A 20888-nucleotide genomic window follows, 5' to 3' on the forward strand; every position below is an offset into this window, starting at 1 on the left:
AGACATTTAATATAAAGCCAATATAAGTTTAAGAGGCACTAGTGGTTTTATTTATGGTACTTTACAACATCTTTGCCAGTTTTATAAATGTTATATTCTAAGAGATTTCTTGCTGAGTTATTTACTGGGAAGGATTTTAACCCTATAAGTTTGCGGAAGCCCCATATCTTAAACAACCCAGTTGTATGTCAGTTTCATCTGCTTCTTGTATCTCGGCATGAAGTAAATTTTAATTAATAATTTGGTAATATTTGTTTTTACAGCTTTACAATTGTAACTCCATGCAAGTGATTACAAATCAGTAAAAAAATTGTTTGGATAGGCAGTTAAAATTGAGGTTTCTTGGAATCCTCATAGTATATATCACCCACATCCATCTATCCATCGATTTTACACTGGTCTCTGGACAAATATCCAAGACAGAGCTCAAGTGGACAGAACCTTCTTCCTACAGAGACTGAATAAGGAGACCAAATCACTTTTCACTGAGCCAACGAAATGTGGGATTGACAGACTTACATCATGATAACAGCTCCTTTCGGCCCATCAGCCCATGTCGCATTAACTTGCAACCATAGTATGTTTTGGAGGAAGGGAGGAAACTGAAGCACCCAGAGGAAACCCATGCAGTCACGGGGAGAATGCACTAACTTCTGACAGATGGCGCAGGATTCAAACCCAGGTCACTGGCACTGTAATAGTGTCATGTTAACCATTACACAATCCCTGCCTGCTCAAGATTGGCCAGACAAAAAAAAGTTGTGTGGCGAAGCAAAATCAGAAGGAGGTGTTCCTTATCAGAATTAATCCACTTCTCTTTCTTAAACTTTCATAAATCTACCTTTGATTCCTATAGCGATCGCCAAGTTTCACACAAGCAGGTAGAAATATAGAACCATTGAACATTACATCATTGAAACAGGCCCCTTTGGCCCTTCTAGTCTGTGCCAAACCATTTTTTTGCCTACTCCCGCTAACGTGCACCCAGTCCATAGCCCTCCATACCTCTTCCATCCATGCACCTGTTCAAATTCTTCTTAAATGTTAAAATTGAGCCCACATTCATCATTTCAGCTGGCAGCTCATTCCACACCCCACCATTCTCTGTGTGAAGAAGTTCCCCCTCATATTCCCCCTAAACCTTTACCCTTTCAACCTTAACCCTTGTTCTCTGGAAAAAGCTGACCTATATTTACTCTGTCAAAATTCATCATTTTAAATACCTCTATCAAATCTCTCCTCATTCTTCTATGCTCCAGGTAATATAGTCCTAACTTGTTTAACCTTTTCCCATAACTTATTTCCTGAAGTCAGGGCAACATCCTAGTAAATCTCCTCTGTACTCTTCCTAACTTATTGATATCTTTCCTGCAGTTAGGTGACCAAAAGTGCACACAATACTCCAAATTTGGCCTCACCCATGTCTTATACAACTTTACCATAACATCCTAACTCTTATGCTTAATACTTTGATTTATGAAGGCCAACATGCAAAAAAAAAGCTCTCTTTACAACCCTATCCACCAGTGGTGCCATTTTCAGGGAATTACTTGTCTGTATTCCCAGATCCCTCTGTTCTACCGCACTCCTCAGTGCCCTAGCATATTCAGTGTATGTCCTTTCATGGTTTGTCCTTCCAAAATGCAACACCTCATACTTGTCTGAATTAAATTGTATCTGTAATTTTTCAGCCCATTTTTCTAGATGGTTCTGATCTCTTTGCAAGCTTTGAAGGTCTTCCTCGCTGTCCACAACACCTCCTCTTTTTGTGTCATCTGCAAACTTCCTGATCCATTTAACCACCTTATCATCCAGATCATTGATATAAATGACAAATAAAAATGGATCCAGCACCGATCCCTGAGGCCCAACACGAGTCACAGGCTTCCAGTTTGAGCAGTAATTATCCACCACTACTTTCTGGTTCTTCTGTGCAGCCAATGTCAATCCAGTTCACTACTTCACCATGAATACCGAGCATCTGAAACTTCCTGACTAACCTCCCATGTGGGACTTTGTCAAAGGCCTTACTAAATTCCATGTAGACAACATCCCCAGCCTTTCCTTCAATTTTCCAGATAATCACCTCAAAAAACTCTATAAGATTGGTTAAACATGACCTACTATGTATCAAGCCATGATGACTATCCCTAATCAGTCCCTGACTATCAAATAATTCAATATCTGATCTCTTAGAATGCCTTCCAATAATTTACCTACTACTACCGGTCTATAATTTCCAGGGTTACTTTTTGAGCCTTTTTTAAAGAAAGGAACAAATTGACCTACTCTCCAATCCCTGGGACCTGTGGCTAAGGACATTTAAAATATTACTGCCAGAGGTCCTGCAAGTTCTAATCTTGCCCTTCTCAAGGTCCGAGGAAATATCTTGTCAGGATCTGGGGATTTATCCACCTTTATTTGCTTTCAGACAGCAAGCACTTCCTCCTCTTTAATCTGTATCGGTTGCGTGACCTCACTGCTTGTTTTCCTTACTTCCCACTGAAGAGAAAAAAAAACATTTAAGATCTCCTCCATCTTTTTTTTGGCTCCATACATGGTTGACCACTCTAATGTTCAAGGGGACCAATTTTATCCCTTATTATTCTTTTGCTCTTAATATACCTGTAGAAACCCTTAAGATTTTCCTTCACATTGTCTGCCAAATCAACCTCATGTCTTCTTTTAGCCTACCTAGTTTCTTTCTTGAGGTTTTTCTTGCATTTCATACTGCTCAAGTACCTCATTTGGTCCATGTTGTCTATACCTGCTCTACACCTCTCTTCTTCAGAACCAGATCCCAAATATCCCTCACAAACCAAGGTTTTCTATACTTGCTAATATAAAACTCTGTAACCTCAAAAGGTCCTCCACTTACCTTGCACATCGTTGCCTGAAAACAACTTATCTCGATCCATGCATTCTAGATCCTTTTACCTTTCCTCAAATGTGGCCTTGCTCAAATTTAGAATCTCAATGCAAGGCCCAGACCTATTCTTCTCCATAATTAACTTGAAACTAATAGTATTATGATCACTAGACTCAAAATGTTCCCCTACACATACTTCTATCACCTGTGCTTCCTCGGTCCCTAATAGGAGATCCAGTATTGCACTCTCTCTAGTTGGTACCTCTATATATTGATTTAGAAAACTTTTCTGAATTGACAAACTCCAAGCCATCATCTATTCATGATGTTAAGGTAACCAGGCTTGACATCTGTTTCAAAAGAGGAGTTTCTAACTCATATGTTCACTCAGGTGCACAAAACCAGGCAGAATTCAAATCAGGACCGTCAAGTTGTGTTATTTTTCATAATATGGGATATCCCCTGGTATAAAAACACAAAATTCATCATTTAAAATGTTGTATTTCTCTCTTGATTCAATTAAACTGCATTTATGACAATTCATTGAGATCTGGTGAGTACATGAGACTCCCTTCCACCTCAAAGTCAGGTCACAGACAGATGATGCAAAAGTCCTCAACAATGGTCCTGCCAAGACAGGTTTAAGCGGGATACCAACAAGGTCAAAGTTATCTGTGGACCCCACCGTCTTGGCCAGTTGAAACTGCAAACAGAGCTCAGGACCAAAAAGCTAGCAAGAACTTGCTAGTTAAAGAGCACAATTGTTTCACTGATAAAATGCTTTTAGAGCCGCAAGGTTGCATTCCAATGGTTGTACCACCAGAGGCAGCCTAACTGAATGACAGCCTACCACAAAGGTGTTTGCCATTGCTAACAAGTGATTTTGTTGCCTCTCTGATGTTTCAATACTCTCCTTGTTTTGACTTTCTACTGCTGTCCTTTGTTCATTTCTTGAAAGAAAATCAATGTTCCATTTAAGGGTGACGTTGAGGGTTTTTCTGGTAGGTGTCTCTGTAGTGCTGAAGGTCTGAGATAGGGCTGCAAAGATGACTACTACTTCATTCATGACCAAGGTAGACGCTCTTTGGTTTATACGGACACCTTTTTGGTTAAGGAAAGAATAGGGATTATTTAAAAATAAAATTCCCTCATGAAACATCTACCCAGATGCTCCTCTGGAACAACACAGATTCAGAGTACAGTCATAGTTGACAGCCATCCAGAGGTTAATAATAAGGACATGCTTCAGCGCACCACAAACAGGCACAGGTGAATTGGAAAACAAAGGCTATTTTTAAAATTACCTTCCATAATAGTAACAGGATCTTCAATCTTTGGACGTAATATGTTTGGCCCGAACACCGTTCCCAGGTTCTGAACACTCATTTTGTTTACATCCGAATAAGACTGCACCTCATCCAAGAACCTATGGAAAATTAACCAGTCAAGGTGTTAGAAAGGTTAGTGATTCGGTATTCACTGCTGCCTGCCACATCACATCCAGAATTGCAATGGGTGGTGAAGAGTGCTTCATGTTCCAACCACACTTTATATTCCCCCTGGACTGATATTGTCTTCAGGAAATGGCAAGCAGGCCAGATAAAGGAAATGCAGTGGATGATGTGTCTTTGGTTTTTCAGAAGACCTTTGACAAGGAACTGCATGAGGCTATTTAACACGATAAGAGCTGATGGTATTATACTAGCATGGACAGAGCATTGGCTAATAGGCATGAAGCAGAAAGTCAAAATACAGTGATCATGTACTGGTTGGTTGCCAGATGCTAGTGGTGTTGCTCAGGGGTCAGTGTTAGGGCTGTATCTTTTTATGCTGTATATTAATGATTTGGATTATGGAATGAATGGCTTTGTGGCCAAGTTTTCAGATGATATGAAGGTAGATGCAGGAGCAGGTAGTGTTGAGATAACAGAAAGGCTGCAGAAGGAGAACGGAGAGAGAAATAACCAATGAAATCCAATGACAAAAAATGCATGGGCATGTTCTTTGGTAGAAAAAATAAATAGGCAACCTATTTTCTAAATGGGGAAAATATCCAGATTCAAAGGGGCCTGGGGGTTCTTGTGCAGAATAGCTGAAGCTAAACTTACAGGTTGAGTTGGTGGTGAAGAAGGCAAATGCAATGCTGGCATTCAGTTCAAGAGGAATAGAACATAAGAGCAGGGATGTGATGTTGAGGCTTTATAAGGCACTGGTGAGACCTCACTTGGGGTACTGCAAGTAGTTTTAGGCTCTTCATTTAAGAAAAGTCATGATGATGTTGGAGAGGATTCAGAGGAGTTTCACCAGGATGATTCTGGGAATGAGAGGGTTATCATAGGATTGTTTGACAGCTCTTAGCCGGTACACATTGGAATTTAGGAGAAGTGGGGGGGGGGGGGGGGGGTGGGGGGAGATCTTATGGAAACATTTTGAATGTTGAAAAGTGTGGATAGAATAGATATAGAAAGGTTGTTTCCCATGGTGGATGAGTCTAGGGCAAGGGGGCACAGCTTCAGGATTGAAAGGCATCTGCTTAGAACAGAGAAGTTTCTTTAAGTAGAAGGTGGTAAATTTGTGGAATTTATTGCCACAGGCAGTTGTGTCGGGCAGGTCAGTGGGTGAATTTAAGGCAGAAATCAATAGGTTTATGATTATCTCAGGCATCAAACATTATGAGGAGAAGGCCAGGCAGTGGGGCTGAATGGGAAAATGGATCAGCTCATAATTAAATGGCAGGGCAGACTCAATGGGCTGAATAGCCTATTTCTGCACCAAATTCTTATGGTCTTATGATTTCATCACTTGTATGGGTATGTTGCAGCCTTTCAGACTCAAAAACCAAATGTAACAATTTCAGATAACATACTTTTCCTTTCGGTATCAAAACTGGCCAGTTCTTCTGCAGGTTATCACTTGTAATATTGACTCATTTCTCTGCAGGCAATGCCTGACATTGGGTATCCTGAGCATTTCCCTTTTTCCTTCAGGTCACAGCAACAGCTTCACATAATCCCTTTCTTTCTCTCTCAATCTATTGACCTCATTAGTCTATATATCCAGTAGTCCGACATACATTTGGGTCACTTTGACAACCCAATCAGAGATATTCCCTTTGTCTATCCATCCCTCCACAACTTAAACCTCTACTCAACTGAAAGCCAATTTGTTTTCCAGTTCTGATGAAGCACCTTTGACCCAAAGAGTGAACACAATTTCTCTCTTCCCACATGTAACCTGAGCTGCTAAGTGTTTCCTACATTAATAAACAGAAACTATACAGCAAGGTTGAAGGCCCTTTCAGCCCATGAAAACAATGCTGCCCAATTGTACCTAATCAATCTACACACCCATATGTCTTGGAGAGTGGGTGGAAACTGCAGCACCCAGGGAAAACCCAAGTAGGTCACAGAGAAAATGTACATTTTTATTTATTTTAAATTTCCTGCAGTTTTCTATTTCCTATTGTGTTATTTATCTTCTTGCAACATTTCAAAACCTATAATTGATTTGTGGGAGTTCCTTCTCCCTGAAATCAGCTGCAGATGATGGCAGGAGATGGTACTGCCATCATGGTAGCTGGAGAACTTCTTGTAATGGATCACATGCCCAGCTTGAATTGGTAGGGCTGGCTCAATGGGCTGAATAGCCTATTTCTGTTCCTATGTCTTATGGCCAAACACCTTGATTGTTCTTGGAGCTGATCAGGAAACCACAGCTACAGTCTGGCAACTCTGGGCCTGGGCAGTCCCGTTGCTTATCTGCCCACTCGTTCAATTTGACACAGGTCACGTGACTATATTACGCAAGTGTATTCTGCTACCTCCCTGCCAACCAACAAACTCTCCTGCCCCTTGGAATTTTCTGTGTTAAGACCACAAAACATTAGAGATGAAATATTATTCAGCCCATCGAGTCTACCCTGCCATTTATTCATGAGCTGATCCATTTTCCCACTCAACCCCATTGTCCTGGCCTTCTCCCCATTATCTTTGATGCCCTGGATAATCAAGAACCCATATCAATCCCTGCCTTAAATACACTTTGGCCTCCACAACGGCTTATGGTAACACTTTTACAGATTTACCACTCTCTCTGAATCTTTGATCAAAGTGGACACCTTTCAATCCTGAAGTTGTGAAGATCAAAATTTTACTGTTGAAACTTGTCAAAATAATTAAATGCACCTAACCCCATGAATTTTTGAGGCCTGGACTTGCTCTTTAAGAAGATAAACTAGGTGACCTTGTCATAAGCTCATTTCAAGGATACCATCTTATATTCAGCTGTCACATTGTTTCCAACTTGACATTGCAGAAACATTAGAACATCAACATGAACTGACTAACTTTACATTTAGTGAAATTTTTGACATGATAAATATGAAGCATTAAGTTATACTAGAGTTTTTGGACATCAACAACAGAGGGTTTACCTGCAGATATACTTTAGCAAGTTGAAGTTGACAGGAGGGAGGGTCTTCACTTGCCTAATTAGCTCCTTCATCCCCTGAAAGAAATGAGAGCTAGTTAAGGTGTTTTCTGAAGCTATGTGACTGCAAGGATATGTTGGTTTTAAGTACAACACAAAAGCCTGCAGATGCAAAAACACATTGTTGGAGAACCTCAGAAGATTAAACAGCATACTTTATATAGAAAAGATAAAGGTACATAACCAACTTTTCAGGCTTGAGCCCTTCATGAAGGTGTGAGCAAAAAAATGAGCAAATCCATTCCAATTCCACACCCCACTCCTACACCGATATGTCTACCCATGGCCTCATGCATTGCAAAAGCAAGGCCACCTGTAAATTAGAAAAACATCATCTAATATTCCATCTTGGTATGCTCCAACTGATGGAGCAGCTTCTGCTAGCCTACTCCCCGCTCTCCCTCTCTTCCCTATCCCTCTGTCTCCTTTCCTCCAGCTCTCAAACCCCTTCCCTCTCCATTCACAGAACCATCTCCCTCCTGTTTTTTCTTATGATGTCCCTCCCATGTCCACCTATTATTATCTCTCATCTGTAGGACTGTGCTCCCTCTCTGTCCCCACCCCCCCTACAATTTTTTTCAGGCAACTGCAAACATATTTGCTTAATCTTGCTGAAGGGCTCAGGCCCTAAATATTGATTATGTGTCCATATAAAATACACTGTGTGACCTGCTGAGTTTCTCCAGCCTTGCATTTTTTACTGGTTTATTGGTGTTGATACCCTGCACACAAAACATCCATGGCACTTGAATAAATACAACACATGTGAATCAATTTTCAAATATGGCCGCAAGCGACCTTGCAATTTTCATGAGCATTTTCTTGGTTTGACGTTCACGTCATGTGGAATGAAAGAGTTATCACATGAGGAGTGAATGATGAGTTTGGGCCTTGTACATGCTGGAGTTTTGAAGAATGAAGGGGGATCTCAGGGAAACATTTTGAATGTTGAAAGGCATGGGCAGAGGAGATGTAGAAAGGTTGCTTCCCATGGTGGGAGAGTCTAGGACCAGAGAGAACAACTTCAGAATTGATGGGACCTTGGGACCTTTATAAGATGGAATAGATTCTTCAGCAGGATGAAAGGAATTTGACCTAAACAGAGATTCAGAGCAATTTCTTCAGCCAGAGGGTGGTAAATCTGTGGAATTTGTTGCCACAAGTGGTTGTGGTGGCCACATCATTGGGTGTATTTAAGGCAGAGATTGGTAGACTCTTGATTAACCAGGCATCAAAGGTTGTGCGGGGAAGGCTGGGCAATGGAGCTGAGTGGGAAAATTGATCAGCTCATGATTGAATGGTGGGGCAGACTCACTGGGCTGAATGGCCTATTTCTGCTCCTATATCTCAAGGTCTGATAAGCACCTTGTAATAGGAACACCACTGGACAGGACATAGGTCATTACCCCATTGGATTTTTCAGTCGATGTTTTATGCATCAGACCTTCTTCGATGTCCAAAAATCAGATAGACGCCCAAATAAAAGAGTGTGGAAAACTTCTTGAATACTGAATAGAGAGGATTTCAAAAGGATGTTTCCTATGCTGGGGAGTTTTGGACAAGAGGACCCAGGCTCAGAATTCACAAATTCACAGACAACAGTAGAAGCAAAGTCATTGGGGATATTTAAGACAAGAGACAGATAGGTTATAAATTACAGAAAACAATATACCAAAGAATCCAGAGATCTTCCTCCTAAGTAACATAAAAAGCAAAGAATTCGGAATTGATTTGGAGGATGCACAAAAACGATTTGTTAAGACAGCTCTAGCCGTAGCAAAAAAATGTATTATGTCAACCTGGAAATCGGAAGATAATTTGAAAATACAACAATGGTATATAGAAATGAATAAATGTATTCCATTAGAAAAAATAACATATAGTTTAAGAAATAATATTGAAATATTTGAACAAATATGGGAGCCTTACATGAAACACAATAGTGAAAACCTACCGGGAACATTCACTACCTAAATTAACGAAAGGAGAAGGAAATAAAAAGAATTGACTCAGTGGAATTTCTTGTTTATTTTTATTGAATGACAACATTGTTTGACTGGTTTAATGTATCCTAGATTTTGTACTTTAAATGGACAGGAGGGGGGAGGTAGGGAGGGTGGGATGGGAGGAGGGAGGGGGGGTAGAAAATGGCACTGTATATATTTGAAAAGGAAAAAGTATGTATCATGGTTATTGTGGTTTATGGTGTGAAAAATAAAAAAATTTAAAAAAAAAGAAGGAAATTCAGGGTTACAGGGAGAATGGGATTGAAAAAGAGTGTAAATCAGCCATGACGGAATGGCAGTGCAGTCTCAATGAGCTAAATGGCCTAATTCTGCTCCTATATCTTATGGTCTTTCGTGCTAGCTGCTTTGTTTATGTGACTGCAAGGATAAGTCTATCATTTTCAAAATAATGCATCATTGAATAAACATTGGAGATTCTTGGACCCCCGATGTTTCTTTAATGCATTATAAAAAAAAGGCTAATGATTAAGATGGGTTATTTTTGTAAAGTTTGAGCAGAATAAAAGATTGTGATAAATGAGATCATTAGTTTGAAACCGTTCAAATGTATGGTGGATTGGAAAGTAAGATACGGTCCAAGTGGGGAAATTTCATTTAGTTTAGTACCAGTTTTTGCAGAACCTTTCCTTGGATCCTTTATAAGATGGAATAGATTCTTCAACAGGATCATTCCTGATGAAAGGAATTTGACCTAAATAATTAACATTGCTTCTCTTCACAGACACTATCTGGTCTGCTGATTATTTCCAGAATTGTCTGCTTGTGTTTGAAATTTGGGTTAGTTCCCAAAAAGATTTGGAAGTAACAATCTTAATGGAGATTTCTCTTTATTTTTTTAACGTTCTTACATTAGTGAGAGGCCACAAGCAGAGGCTGAAGATAAACTGCGGGAGACATTTAAGTTCACTCAGAAGTGATACATGGTTAATGTAGCAATTAGCATGATGCTATTACAGCCCTAGCGACCCAGTGTTCAAGTCCAGTGCTGTCTGTAAAGAGCTTGTATGTTCTCCCCATGTCTGCGTGGGTTTTCTGGCGCTCCAATTTCCACCCACTGTTCAAAAAACGTATGGGGGTTGTAGGTTAATTTGGATGTAACTGGGCGGCACAGGTTTTATTGACTGCAATGGGCTTCTACCATGCTGTAAATAAAATTTAAAAGTAATTTGAACACCAAGAGAGAGCATACATAATTTTAGGTGGCTCTGTTAGCATAGCAGTTAGCACAGTGTTACTGTTGCACAAGCGGCCCAGGTTTGAATCCAGCACTGTCTGTAAGGCGTTTGTACTCTCTCCCTGTGTCTGCAGGGAATTTTCCCGGGTGCTCCAGTTTCCTCTCACCTTCCAAAGAAAACGTAATGGGGTTGTAGGTTAATTTGGGTGTAATTGGGCTGAACAGGTTTTAATGGCCTGAACTGGCATCTACTGTGCTGTAAATAAATTTTAAATTTTAAATTTAAGTGAAAGAAATACATGCCGTCAACATTTTTAAAGTACAATGTTTCATTCAGTCAGGAGACTCATTTGAAATCATATTCAGTGACCTGCTAGAATTTTCAAATATTTCAATCTACTTTGAGTTTTTATAAAAATAAAGAAACATACTTTAATGAATGCATAAAACCAGTCACTGCCTGAGAACAAACAATCCCTTTCAGTTGCACTGTTGATGATGTGAACAGAGGCATCAGTAGTAACGAAGTGATGATAAGGTTGCACATATCTACTGGTTATGTGGAAAATAATGTCTAAATAGTTTAAATTATGGAGATCAAATCACATAGTCTATAATTGAAAATATTGGCAATTGGCTGCCCTTTATACTGAGGATGTGTGGTAACGGAAATTATTAATTTTGCCTGTTTGATGTCTACAGCCTTTCTATTTCTGCGGTGAATGGTGGACGAGCCACACATATGGCACACAGTATTTTACCTTGCATTCACTTTCAAGGATGACACCTCAAACACAATTCTGATAAATGTTCATTTAGTGGCAAACATTAACCACGAGTCATTTTGTCATGTGTTTACAAGAAAAATCATGCTTTGTACAGCTTCTTGTTAACTGCCTCGTGATTGTGAATGAAAACACAGAAATGCTGGAGGAACTCAGCAGTTCTCGCTGAATCCACAGGAGGTAAAGATATATAACCAATGTTCTGGGCCTGAGCCCTTCTTCAAGGTATGAATAAAAAGTAGGCAGGCACCTAAATTAAAAGGGCAGGTGGAGGAGTACAGACCAATAGACAAAAGATGTTAATTGGATATGGAAAAGAGATCAGGAGAGAGGAAAGTTGAGAATTGATTGGGGGAGGGGAGGGGTTGAATCTGTGAATGCAGAGCTGGGTAAAGTGGGGGGGAAAGAGAGAGAGGTCTTTTTATGGAGAAAAAAAGGCAAATGTAAAGACAGAAATTCTCCATCTTTACATCACTGCATTTAGCTCCATAAAATGTCCGAAGGTGGATGGGCCTGCTGGTATACGCTCCAGCTTCCATCCACCTTGGAGGGGACATTTAAAGGTGGTGTGCAGTCACTCCACCTCCTCCATAAAATGAAGCCCCTGATGATGTCGTCAGCCCCTGACCCAAGCGCGAATTTTAAAGTGCTCAGTGTGTTCAGATACAGGGCAATAGCAACTATGATTTGTTTCTAAAGGATCATTATTCTGTTTATATGAGTGATGGCTAAAGTTTTTTTGTTCTTTTGGGTGGGAGGGAATGTCTTTATTAATTCTTCACTTGCTGGTGCATATGTTTGGCATCACAGTGTCAGTTGTGCTACTGCACCAATCGCCCTGTCTCCCTCAGCTCCGGAAGACAGTCCAGACTCTGTTCTCCATAAGGGCAACGCTGGATCTGCATTATTGGCCATCACCATTAAAGGTAAATTCACCTTTTTTTCCTTTGAGTCGGCTTTAATGTGGGGTTGCAGCATTAAAAGGGCTATTGAGAAAGTGAGATAGATAAAGAGAGAGAGAGAGAGAGAGAAACTGCAGGACAAGTCTGAGGATGCTGGCTCAAAGAGCAAAATGTTCCAGAAGCAGCCTGTACTCTTCCCAGATTGTGGATGGAGGCTGACTCCCTGTGGCCCTACAAGACTACTTTCTCTTTGTTTTCTTCTACTGGCCTTGTTATGTTAATCAGTCTGACCCCAAAGGCAGCTCCCATCTCCATACAATGTTGCTGTTGTTTTAACAATGCCAAAGTCTGCTTTAATGGACTTTTAGCAACATGCAAGGAGGTAACAATCTCACAATGATCAAAATACCCAACACATGCAGCTTTTTTTATAATTTAACAAATTAACTCCTGTACAAGGTACACGCTCACAACTTGTGAATATCAATGTTGAGATTACATGTCCAATGATTTAACTTAATATATAAATTAATCAAAAATGTAAATACCCACATCTAAATTTTTAAATAGCATATGCTGCCAGCTTTCAATTTATTGATCAGCATTGCTGAGTACATGGAACAAGGTGGAGAGAGGGCACAGGAAGAATACATCAAAATAATTATAGTGTAAACACAGTCTCAATTTGTTTTGAACTTCTGTCAAAGCTGAGGTAAAATTCTTACAGTCTCCTGTTCTTTGGTGAAGAGTTTGGCGCAGAGGAGGAACTCATCATATTGAGCATAGGGGATGACAGGCTCTGGCAACTCCCTCAGATACAGCTTGAGCAATGAGGCCACAGTGTGCACATCTGTATTGCTGAAAGCAAAGCAAATCAATGCAATTATAGCAGTAGATTACATCAATTAAACAAATGATATCCAGCCCATCAGAGGAGACGACCCTACAAGATGGTGACTATGGCGGCGGACAAGTAAGGGAGCCTGAGGCTGAAGAACCCACAGGTGGCAGGCTGTTGGTGACTGGAGGCGAGGAAGCCACGCATGCCATGGGCTGCTAGTGACTGCAGTCAAGGGATTCGCATTCAGGCTGAGAACTCACTTGAGATTGGCTGAAGGGTACCAGGTATTGGAACCGAGGTGCAAGACGGTGCTGAGAGCTTCCTGATCTTGTCAGAGGTTTGGATCTGGAGCTCGAGTTGTCGATTTAGACTAAAATCTGTGTGGCTGCAGAGGTTGCCTGAGCACTGGAGATGAATCCATGGACACTCAATGACTCTGCGAGGAAAATCTTCTGTTTCTCTGTCTCTAACTGTAAGGGGCTCCAGCTAATTTATGCTGATGGAAAATCTTTGTCTACCTTATGGTAGAGGTAGACAAAAGGAAATTTTGAGTAATATTACATTTTCTGTTTTATTACATGATCATAAAATAATCTAGAATATTGAATCAAAATATCTCTGATAATTTGCTCTTTTCTCTCCAAGATAATGCTGTTGTTATTCTGTGATTTCCAAACATAAAGGCACATCTTCTTTACAGCACCAGCGATCGGGACTTGGGTTCGAATTCAGCGCTGTCTGTAAGAAGTTTGTACGTTCTCCCTGTGTCTGTGTGGGTTTTCTCCAGGTGCTCCAGTTTCTTCCCACCCTTCAAAAACATACTGGTGTGAAGGTAAATTGGGTGTAAAAGGGGCAGCACAGACTTGTAAGGCCAAATTGGCCTGATACGGAGATGTATGTATAATTTAATTTAAAACATCTGATGTGCATGTGAATTTGGAGCCTGAATGAGAGTTTTCCAGAATTAGTAACTCTATCAGTTTAATCATTACTTTGCCTGTCACTGTCTCATAACCTGAGATGTCGGAATGATTTTTTTTCAAATAGATTGTTTGACATGGTTGCCTCTGGTCTAAGATTATTGATCTAAATTGAATTTCAACATTCTGCTACCAAAGGAGCAATTAATAATATAATTAAACAAGCAATACAATGCATGATGCTGCATAACAATGAATAGAACTTGGGTCATTGATTATTTAATTCAATGGACTGAGATATTAAGTGAAATATTATTTTAATGCACACAAAAATTCTGGAGAATCTCAGCAAGTCATGCAGCGTTCTTTATGTAACAAAGGTAAAGATATCATCAACGTTTCAGGATTCAGCCCTTCCTCAAAGCCAGAAGAAGACAAGTGCCTGAATAAAATGGGGAAGGAGAGGTAGGGAGAGGAGCACAGGGCCAAAAGGCCATAGGTGGATATGGCAGGAGGGTACAAGGAAAAAAGGTGAGGTGAAAGGAGTAGGTGAAAACATTCTGAATGGAGAGGGAGGGGAGGTAGTCCCCCACTTCACATGTATTGAGGGGTATTCAGATGAAAAGCAATAACTTCCAAGCAATATTTCAACTAGTATTAGTAGTGGCAAAGGTTCTATTTCAGGATATAATTAAACATGGATAGAAATTTACTTCCTAACCTGTTAATTGATCCAAGCATACAGGAGTGAGACAGATCACCTAATTGAGTGGTGTCACCACAACAACCTTGCACTCAACGTTAGCCAAACGAAGGAATTTATTCTCGACTTCAGGATTGGGAAAGCAAGGGAACACAAACCAGTCCTCATCAAGGAGTCAGCAGTGGAAAAGGTAAAGAACTTCAAATTCCTGGCTGTCAACATCTCTGAAAATCTATCCTGGGGCCATCACATCAATGCAATCATGAAGAAGGCTCACCAGCAGCTATATTTCATTTGGGGCTTGATGGGTTGGGTACATCACTAAAGATTTGCAAATATATATACAGGTGTACCATGGAGAGCCATCTGTCTGGTTCCATCACTGGTATGGAGGTGCCAATCACAGGACAGGTAAAAGCTCTATAGAGCACTAGTTCTCAACCTTTTTTTTTCCACTCACATACCACTTTAAGTATTCCCTGTGCCATAGGTGCTCAGTGATTAGTAAGGGATTGCTTAAGGTGGTATGTGAGTGGAAAAAAAAGTTTGAAAACCACTGTTTTAATCATCCCTAATTGACTTGTTATGTGCACAGTTTCATAACTCCAAAGGAAATGGGCCAATGACAAGTTTTCTCAAGCAAAATATTTCAGTAACAATTGTGTCTAGAGCAGTAATTCTCAACCTTCCCTTCCCACTCACTTAGCAATCCCTTACTAATCACAGAACACTTATAGCATAGGGATTACTTAAAGTGATATGTGAGTGGAAAGAAAAAGGTTTAGAACCACTGCTCTGGAGGATTGTAAACTCAGTGAGCCCCATCTATAAGGGTATCTACAAGAACCAGTGTCTCAAGAAAGTAGCTTTCAACCTCAAGGATCCTCACCACCCAGGCCATGCCTTCTTCTCACTGCTACCATTGGGAAGGAGGTATAGGTGCGTGAAGATGAACACCCAATGTTACGAAAACAGCTTCTTCCCCTCTGTTATCCGATTTCTGAATGGACAATGAAGCACAGATACTACCTCACATTTTTTTCTATTTTTTGCACTGTTGTTTATTTTTATTATATTTACGGAAATGCAATTTTTGCTCCTGTAATACACATAATAATGTTGTTGCAAAATAACAAATTTCATGACCCATGTTCATGACAATAAATTCTGAGTTTGATTCAGTTTGAATGGAGTAATCTAGTTACTAATAAATAGTTCCCAATCAAATGAACTTTATATTGATTCACAGTGTTGTTACAGAATCTGTAGTTGCTTTTCAATCTCTACCATTGGAAAAGTAACCTAAGGTTACTTGACATGTGCTGAGGTAAAGTCTGGTTAGCAAATGTCAGTCTTTCATTGAGCACAGACAATGACCATTTCCTTTGGAGTTATGAATCTGGGCACAAAAGGAATCAATTAGGGATGATTAAAACAGTGGTTTTCAAACATTTTTTTCCACTCACATACCACCTTAAGCAATCCCATACTAATCACAGAGCACCAATGGCAGAGGGAATATTTAAAGTGGTATGTGAGTGGAAAGAAAAAGGTTGAGAAGCACTGGTTTAAAATTTTTATCACCACAATTATTGCTGTCTTTGAAGTTCAAGTTCAAAGAGCATTTTCCCTTCTCCCACAATTGAGGTGTTCCAAAACCATGCCACAGTCATCATTTGGGGAAGGCAATTTGGGTGGTTCCTCATTTGGCAGCTCTGGGTAACAGTATAACACGAAAGTCTGCAGACACTATTGTAGTAAAGACAAACTATGTCGGTCAAACTATGTACGTTACATTGCAAAGATAAAGATACATAACCAACGTTTCAGGCCTGAACCTTTCATCATGGTAGAACAAAGGATAGACAGGCCCCTGAATAAAATGTTGGAGGAGAGGGACTGAATAAAATGATGGCGGGAGGGGTAAAAGAGCCTCAGCTCTTTTTATCCTTATTTCCATTAGACTTACAAGATTCATCATGACCATGGTCGAACTGGGTTTCCCACACTTTAACAGAAAAGTGGCTACCTGCCTCTCCATGAGCAGCTCAGCCTTTAGTATGTGGATCGGAATCCAGCACAAGCAGTGGCTCCAAGCTGTCAGTCAAAGTCCAGGTAATGTGACCACAGTAATGACCCTTGGACCAGTATCTCACATAAGTCACCATCAGTTAAGTTCAGATGATTCACCTTGGTCACTTCTTTCAGCAGCGATCAGCGTGGTTAGTAAGCCAAAATTAAGACAATCAACGGAAAGTAAATATGTACAATTACCACTGCAGAATGAGCACTGATAGTTGTCAAGGAAACTACAGTTGAACTTCTGTTGTAATATTTGCTGAGCAGCAGTTTGGTTTAAAAGTAAAAGGATAAACCGGAGGATGGAAACTCAAGCATGTCACACTTCAAAAATAAAATGTTTATAAATGTATAAGTGGAGGCTGGGTAGTGGGCTTCCTATAGATGATGGTTTATTAACTTTTTTACATCTTTGTAAACTGTAAGGAAATCAAGGGAACACAAACCAATCCTCATCAAGGGGACAGCAGTGAAGAGGGTAAAAAAATTTCAAATTCCTGGGGGTCAACACCTCTGAAGATCTATCCTGAGGCCTTCATGTTGGCACAATCATGTAGAAGGCTTGCCAGTGGCTAAACTTCGTGAGGAATTTGAGGAGATTTTCTATGTCACCAAAGACACTAGGGAGAGCATTCTGACTAATTCGATGTCTAGTACGGAGCTGCCAATGCACAGGACAGGAAAAAGCTACAGAGAGCTCTGAACTCAACCAGCACCATCACGGGAATTCGCCTTCACTCCATTAAGGACATCTTTAAAAGGTGGTGTCTCAAGAAAGCAGCTTTTATCATCAAGGACTCTCATCACCAAGGCCATGCCCTCTTCTCTGCCACAATCAGGAAGGAGGTACAAGAGCCTGAAGATGAACACTCAACATTACAAAAACAGCTTCTTCTCTGACAATGTCTTTTTGAACTGACAATGAACCAATCACATTACCTCATTTTTTTCTCTTTTTTCCACAAATGATTTATTTTCAAAAATCTTGTATTTAAGGAATTGTAACTTTTAGCAACTTTGCACCTGCTGCCGCAACACAACAAATTTTGTGACGTTTTCGTGACTCTATTCTGTTTCAGAACTTAATACTTCACTTGCATGCAATGTGATGCCCAGCAATGAGAGAAGTTCTATTAATGCTGTGCCTTTTATGACTCAGGCCATTGCAAACCATTTCATAACCAATGAGACACTTCCAAAAGAAAGTCACTGTTGTAATTTAGAAGCAACTTGCACAGAGCCAGATCACACAACAACAATGAGGCAAATAATCTGACTATTGGCCATAGGACCAGTTAAAGGCTGAGATAACCTGTAAAGAATATCACTTCAGAAGGGGGTCTCCATTTAATCCCGCCTAATGGCACAATACCCACTCAGTATATCATTAACATCTCGTGTCTTCCGAAAGTACCAGGAATTCATAATACTTACACAGAGGCAAGATCATGATTATCATTGAGGAAAGGATCAAACTTGGTAGGAGCATGCGAAAAAAAGTGATAGAATGTGGGAATAACCATGCACCTTTCCACCACTTTCTTTTACATCTTTGATCTTGTGATTATATCAATTCTACAATACGCCTCTGAAAATTGGCAAAATGTACTTAAAACGTGTGTAATCTGAATAATAAATAAGACCATAAGACATAGGATTAAATATAGGCTATTCATCTCATCGAGTCAGCCCCGCCAGTCAAATTGAGCTGAATCATTTTCTCTCTCAGCCCCACTGCCTGGACTTCTCCCCATAACCTTTGATGCCCTGACTAATCAAGAACTATCAATCCCTACGTAAAATACACCCAATGACCTGGCCTCCACTTCCGTAAGTCAGATATATGAATGAGTAAAGGAAATATTGCAACCATTAGAAACTTTGGCATGAATATTTGGAATGGATGCACATGAACAATGAGTGTTAAGATACTGCATGTGTAGCCAAACTTTCACTCTCTGTGTGGATGAATGATCTTGTAAATAGCTCTCCTGAAAATATATATGCAGCCATTTTTATGACATTATATGGGCTGAAATGGGATCAAGATTGATTATCTAATTGATTAAAATTATAGGAAGTACTTTGTAACTGCTCATGTGAAACTGTCACAGGAAAGCATACTTTGTGTCTCTAGTTTTATATACATTGAAGTGATACTGGAACTGAAATAAATCTTTAGCCCAGTTGAGGGACATAAAGCAGGCAAGACTTGCATTAGATTCTCTCATGGGACCTGATCAAATGCTTTGGGTTTAGGCTATGTTAGGTATATACTCTACAAATAACATTTTTGTTCAGATTGAGTCATCACCTTCCATGTTGGACAGGCTCCTAATTTCTTTCCATATCTCGAAGATTTGCTCAGGTTTTATTTCCTCTGCTCTCAATCATCGGCAATGTATGCTCAGCATAACAAGTTCTTTTACCTCACATTTTCTCCAATGCCTCCAAACTGGGTCAAGCAAAGTGGTGTGTGGAAAATAGCACTGTATTGTTTGCATTGTATGTACTGTATGAGCTGGCCCACCCCCTGAACCTGTGACTCCTCCTCCTCCACCCCCGCCCCCCCGGAAATCCCTATAAAGGCTGTTATACCCAAACTCGTCGCTCAGTGCCTGCCTTGGAACCAGGCCAGCAACATGTGAGATGTGTTGATGTCTCAAGATGATTAAAGCCTATTAATCACAACTCTCTGCCTAATGTGATTGATCGATGGAGCTACAATTTAATCACCTTAAATTTTGGGATCATGGACAAGGCAATATGGGTGGATAAACTGGACACCGACCATAAAGATCCGGAGGCCTCAATCAAATTCGATCAATGGCTGCACTGCCTCAATGCTTTCATGGGACGTAACGATGTGCAGAGTGAAGAAGACAAACGAGATCTACTCTTCACTCAGGTCGGCCACTGAGTCTTCCAGATAATAAGAAACTGCGCGACTTACTCGGCCACAATTGAGCTCCTGCAGAAACAGTATCAGACCCTGACGAACATCATCTATGCCAGATTTCTCTCGGGCAGTCATAGACAAGTGCTTGGTGAGTGGGTTGAGGAATACATGCGGATCCTGTGGGAGCTGAGACGAGCCTGTGACTGCAGAGTAGTCTCAGCTGCTGTCCCTCTAGAAGGCCTGAAAGTATGCATGTGTGGCTACATTCAAGACTGATCTCGTCAGACAGCGACTTTTGGAAAAGGGCGATCAAAGCCTGCAAAAAGTAGTTGATCTGGCTAAAGCACTTGAGACAACACAGCAAACTGCAGAGGTCTTCTCCTCGGGGAACATGACCGCCATGTGGGGAGCTCGGGCGCCACCATCTTGGGATTCAGGGTCGCAAGTCTCCACTGCTGCCATCGAGCACACAAATTGCTACTTCTGCAGACATGCAAAGCACCTCTGAAAGAACTGCCCGGTCCTAAATGCTAAATGCTCGCATGCAGGAAGAAGGGACACTATGGGAAAGTATGTAGGACTCAACCCGCTTCCAGCAGCTCTGCCTGTGGCCGGCAGCCACTGTCATCTTGGACAATGCCACTTTCTGCTTTGCCTCCGGCATCACAGGAAATGGCTCAACTTGCGCTACATGGGGGCAACCATCTTGGCAGATGTCCCCAAACCAACTCAGACAGTGATCAAATGCTGGCCTCGATTAACCTGAATCAGGACAGACCACGTCAACTAGCCACGATGAACATCGATGTAAATGGCTGTGACATGAATTGTTTATTTGATACAGGGAGCATCATTCATCCAGCCCCAGTGCAGCACTACTCCCTCATGATAACCCCGGAAAAATGTAAAGTCTCTCTGGCTTCCAAATCCCACGTGGCTGAGTTCCATGGCTGCTGCACCGTGTGAGGCATGAAGTATAAGAACTTTAAACATCTTATCATGCCACAGCTCTACGCATCAGTCATACTGGGACTGGACTTCCAATGCCAGCTAAAGAGCGTTCAAATGCGGTTTGACACCCCACACCCCATCCGCAACAGCAAAATTCTTAAACCACCTGATTCCCCCTCCCCCCCCAAACAAAACCTGTGGTCTCTCTACCCTCTGGGTCCCACTGCTGCCCCTGTTCAAGAACCTCACC

The 20888-nt window shown here is 40.8% G+C and overlaps 1 protein-coding gene across 6 annotated transcripts in view; it reads right to left on the reverse strand.

Annotated features, from left to right (window-relative positions):
* arhgap24 (Rho GTPase activating protein 24) overlaps positions 1 to 20888 on the reverse strand; it is a 573751-nt gene that overhangs the window by 40264 nt on the left and 512599 nt on the right. For all 6 annotated transcript variants that reach the window (XM_069926054.1, XM_069926056.1, XM_069926053.1 and 3 more), the window contains 3 exons: positions 12971 to 13103; positions 7302 to 7375; positions 4174 to 4295 (listed from right to left, as the gene is read on the reverse strand). In XM_069926054.1, coding sequence (XP_069782155.1) covers positions 4174 to 4295; positions 7302 to 7375; positions 12971 to 13103 — 329 coding nt within the window. The remainder of the gene's footprint in view (positions 1 to 4173; positions 4296 to 7301; positions 7376 to 12970; positions 13104 to 20888) is intronic.

The sequence above is a fragment of the Narcine bancroftii genome, chromosome 3 (genome assembly GCF_036971445.1).
Source record: "Narcine bancroftii isolate sNarBan1 chromosome 3, sNarBan1.hap1, whole genome shotgun sequence".
In the NCBI taxonomy this organism is placed as follows: Eukaryota; Metazoa; Chordata; class Chondrichthyes; order Torpediniformes; family Narcinidae; genus Narcine; species Narcine bancroftii.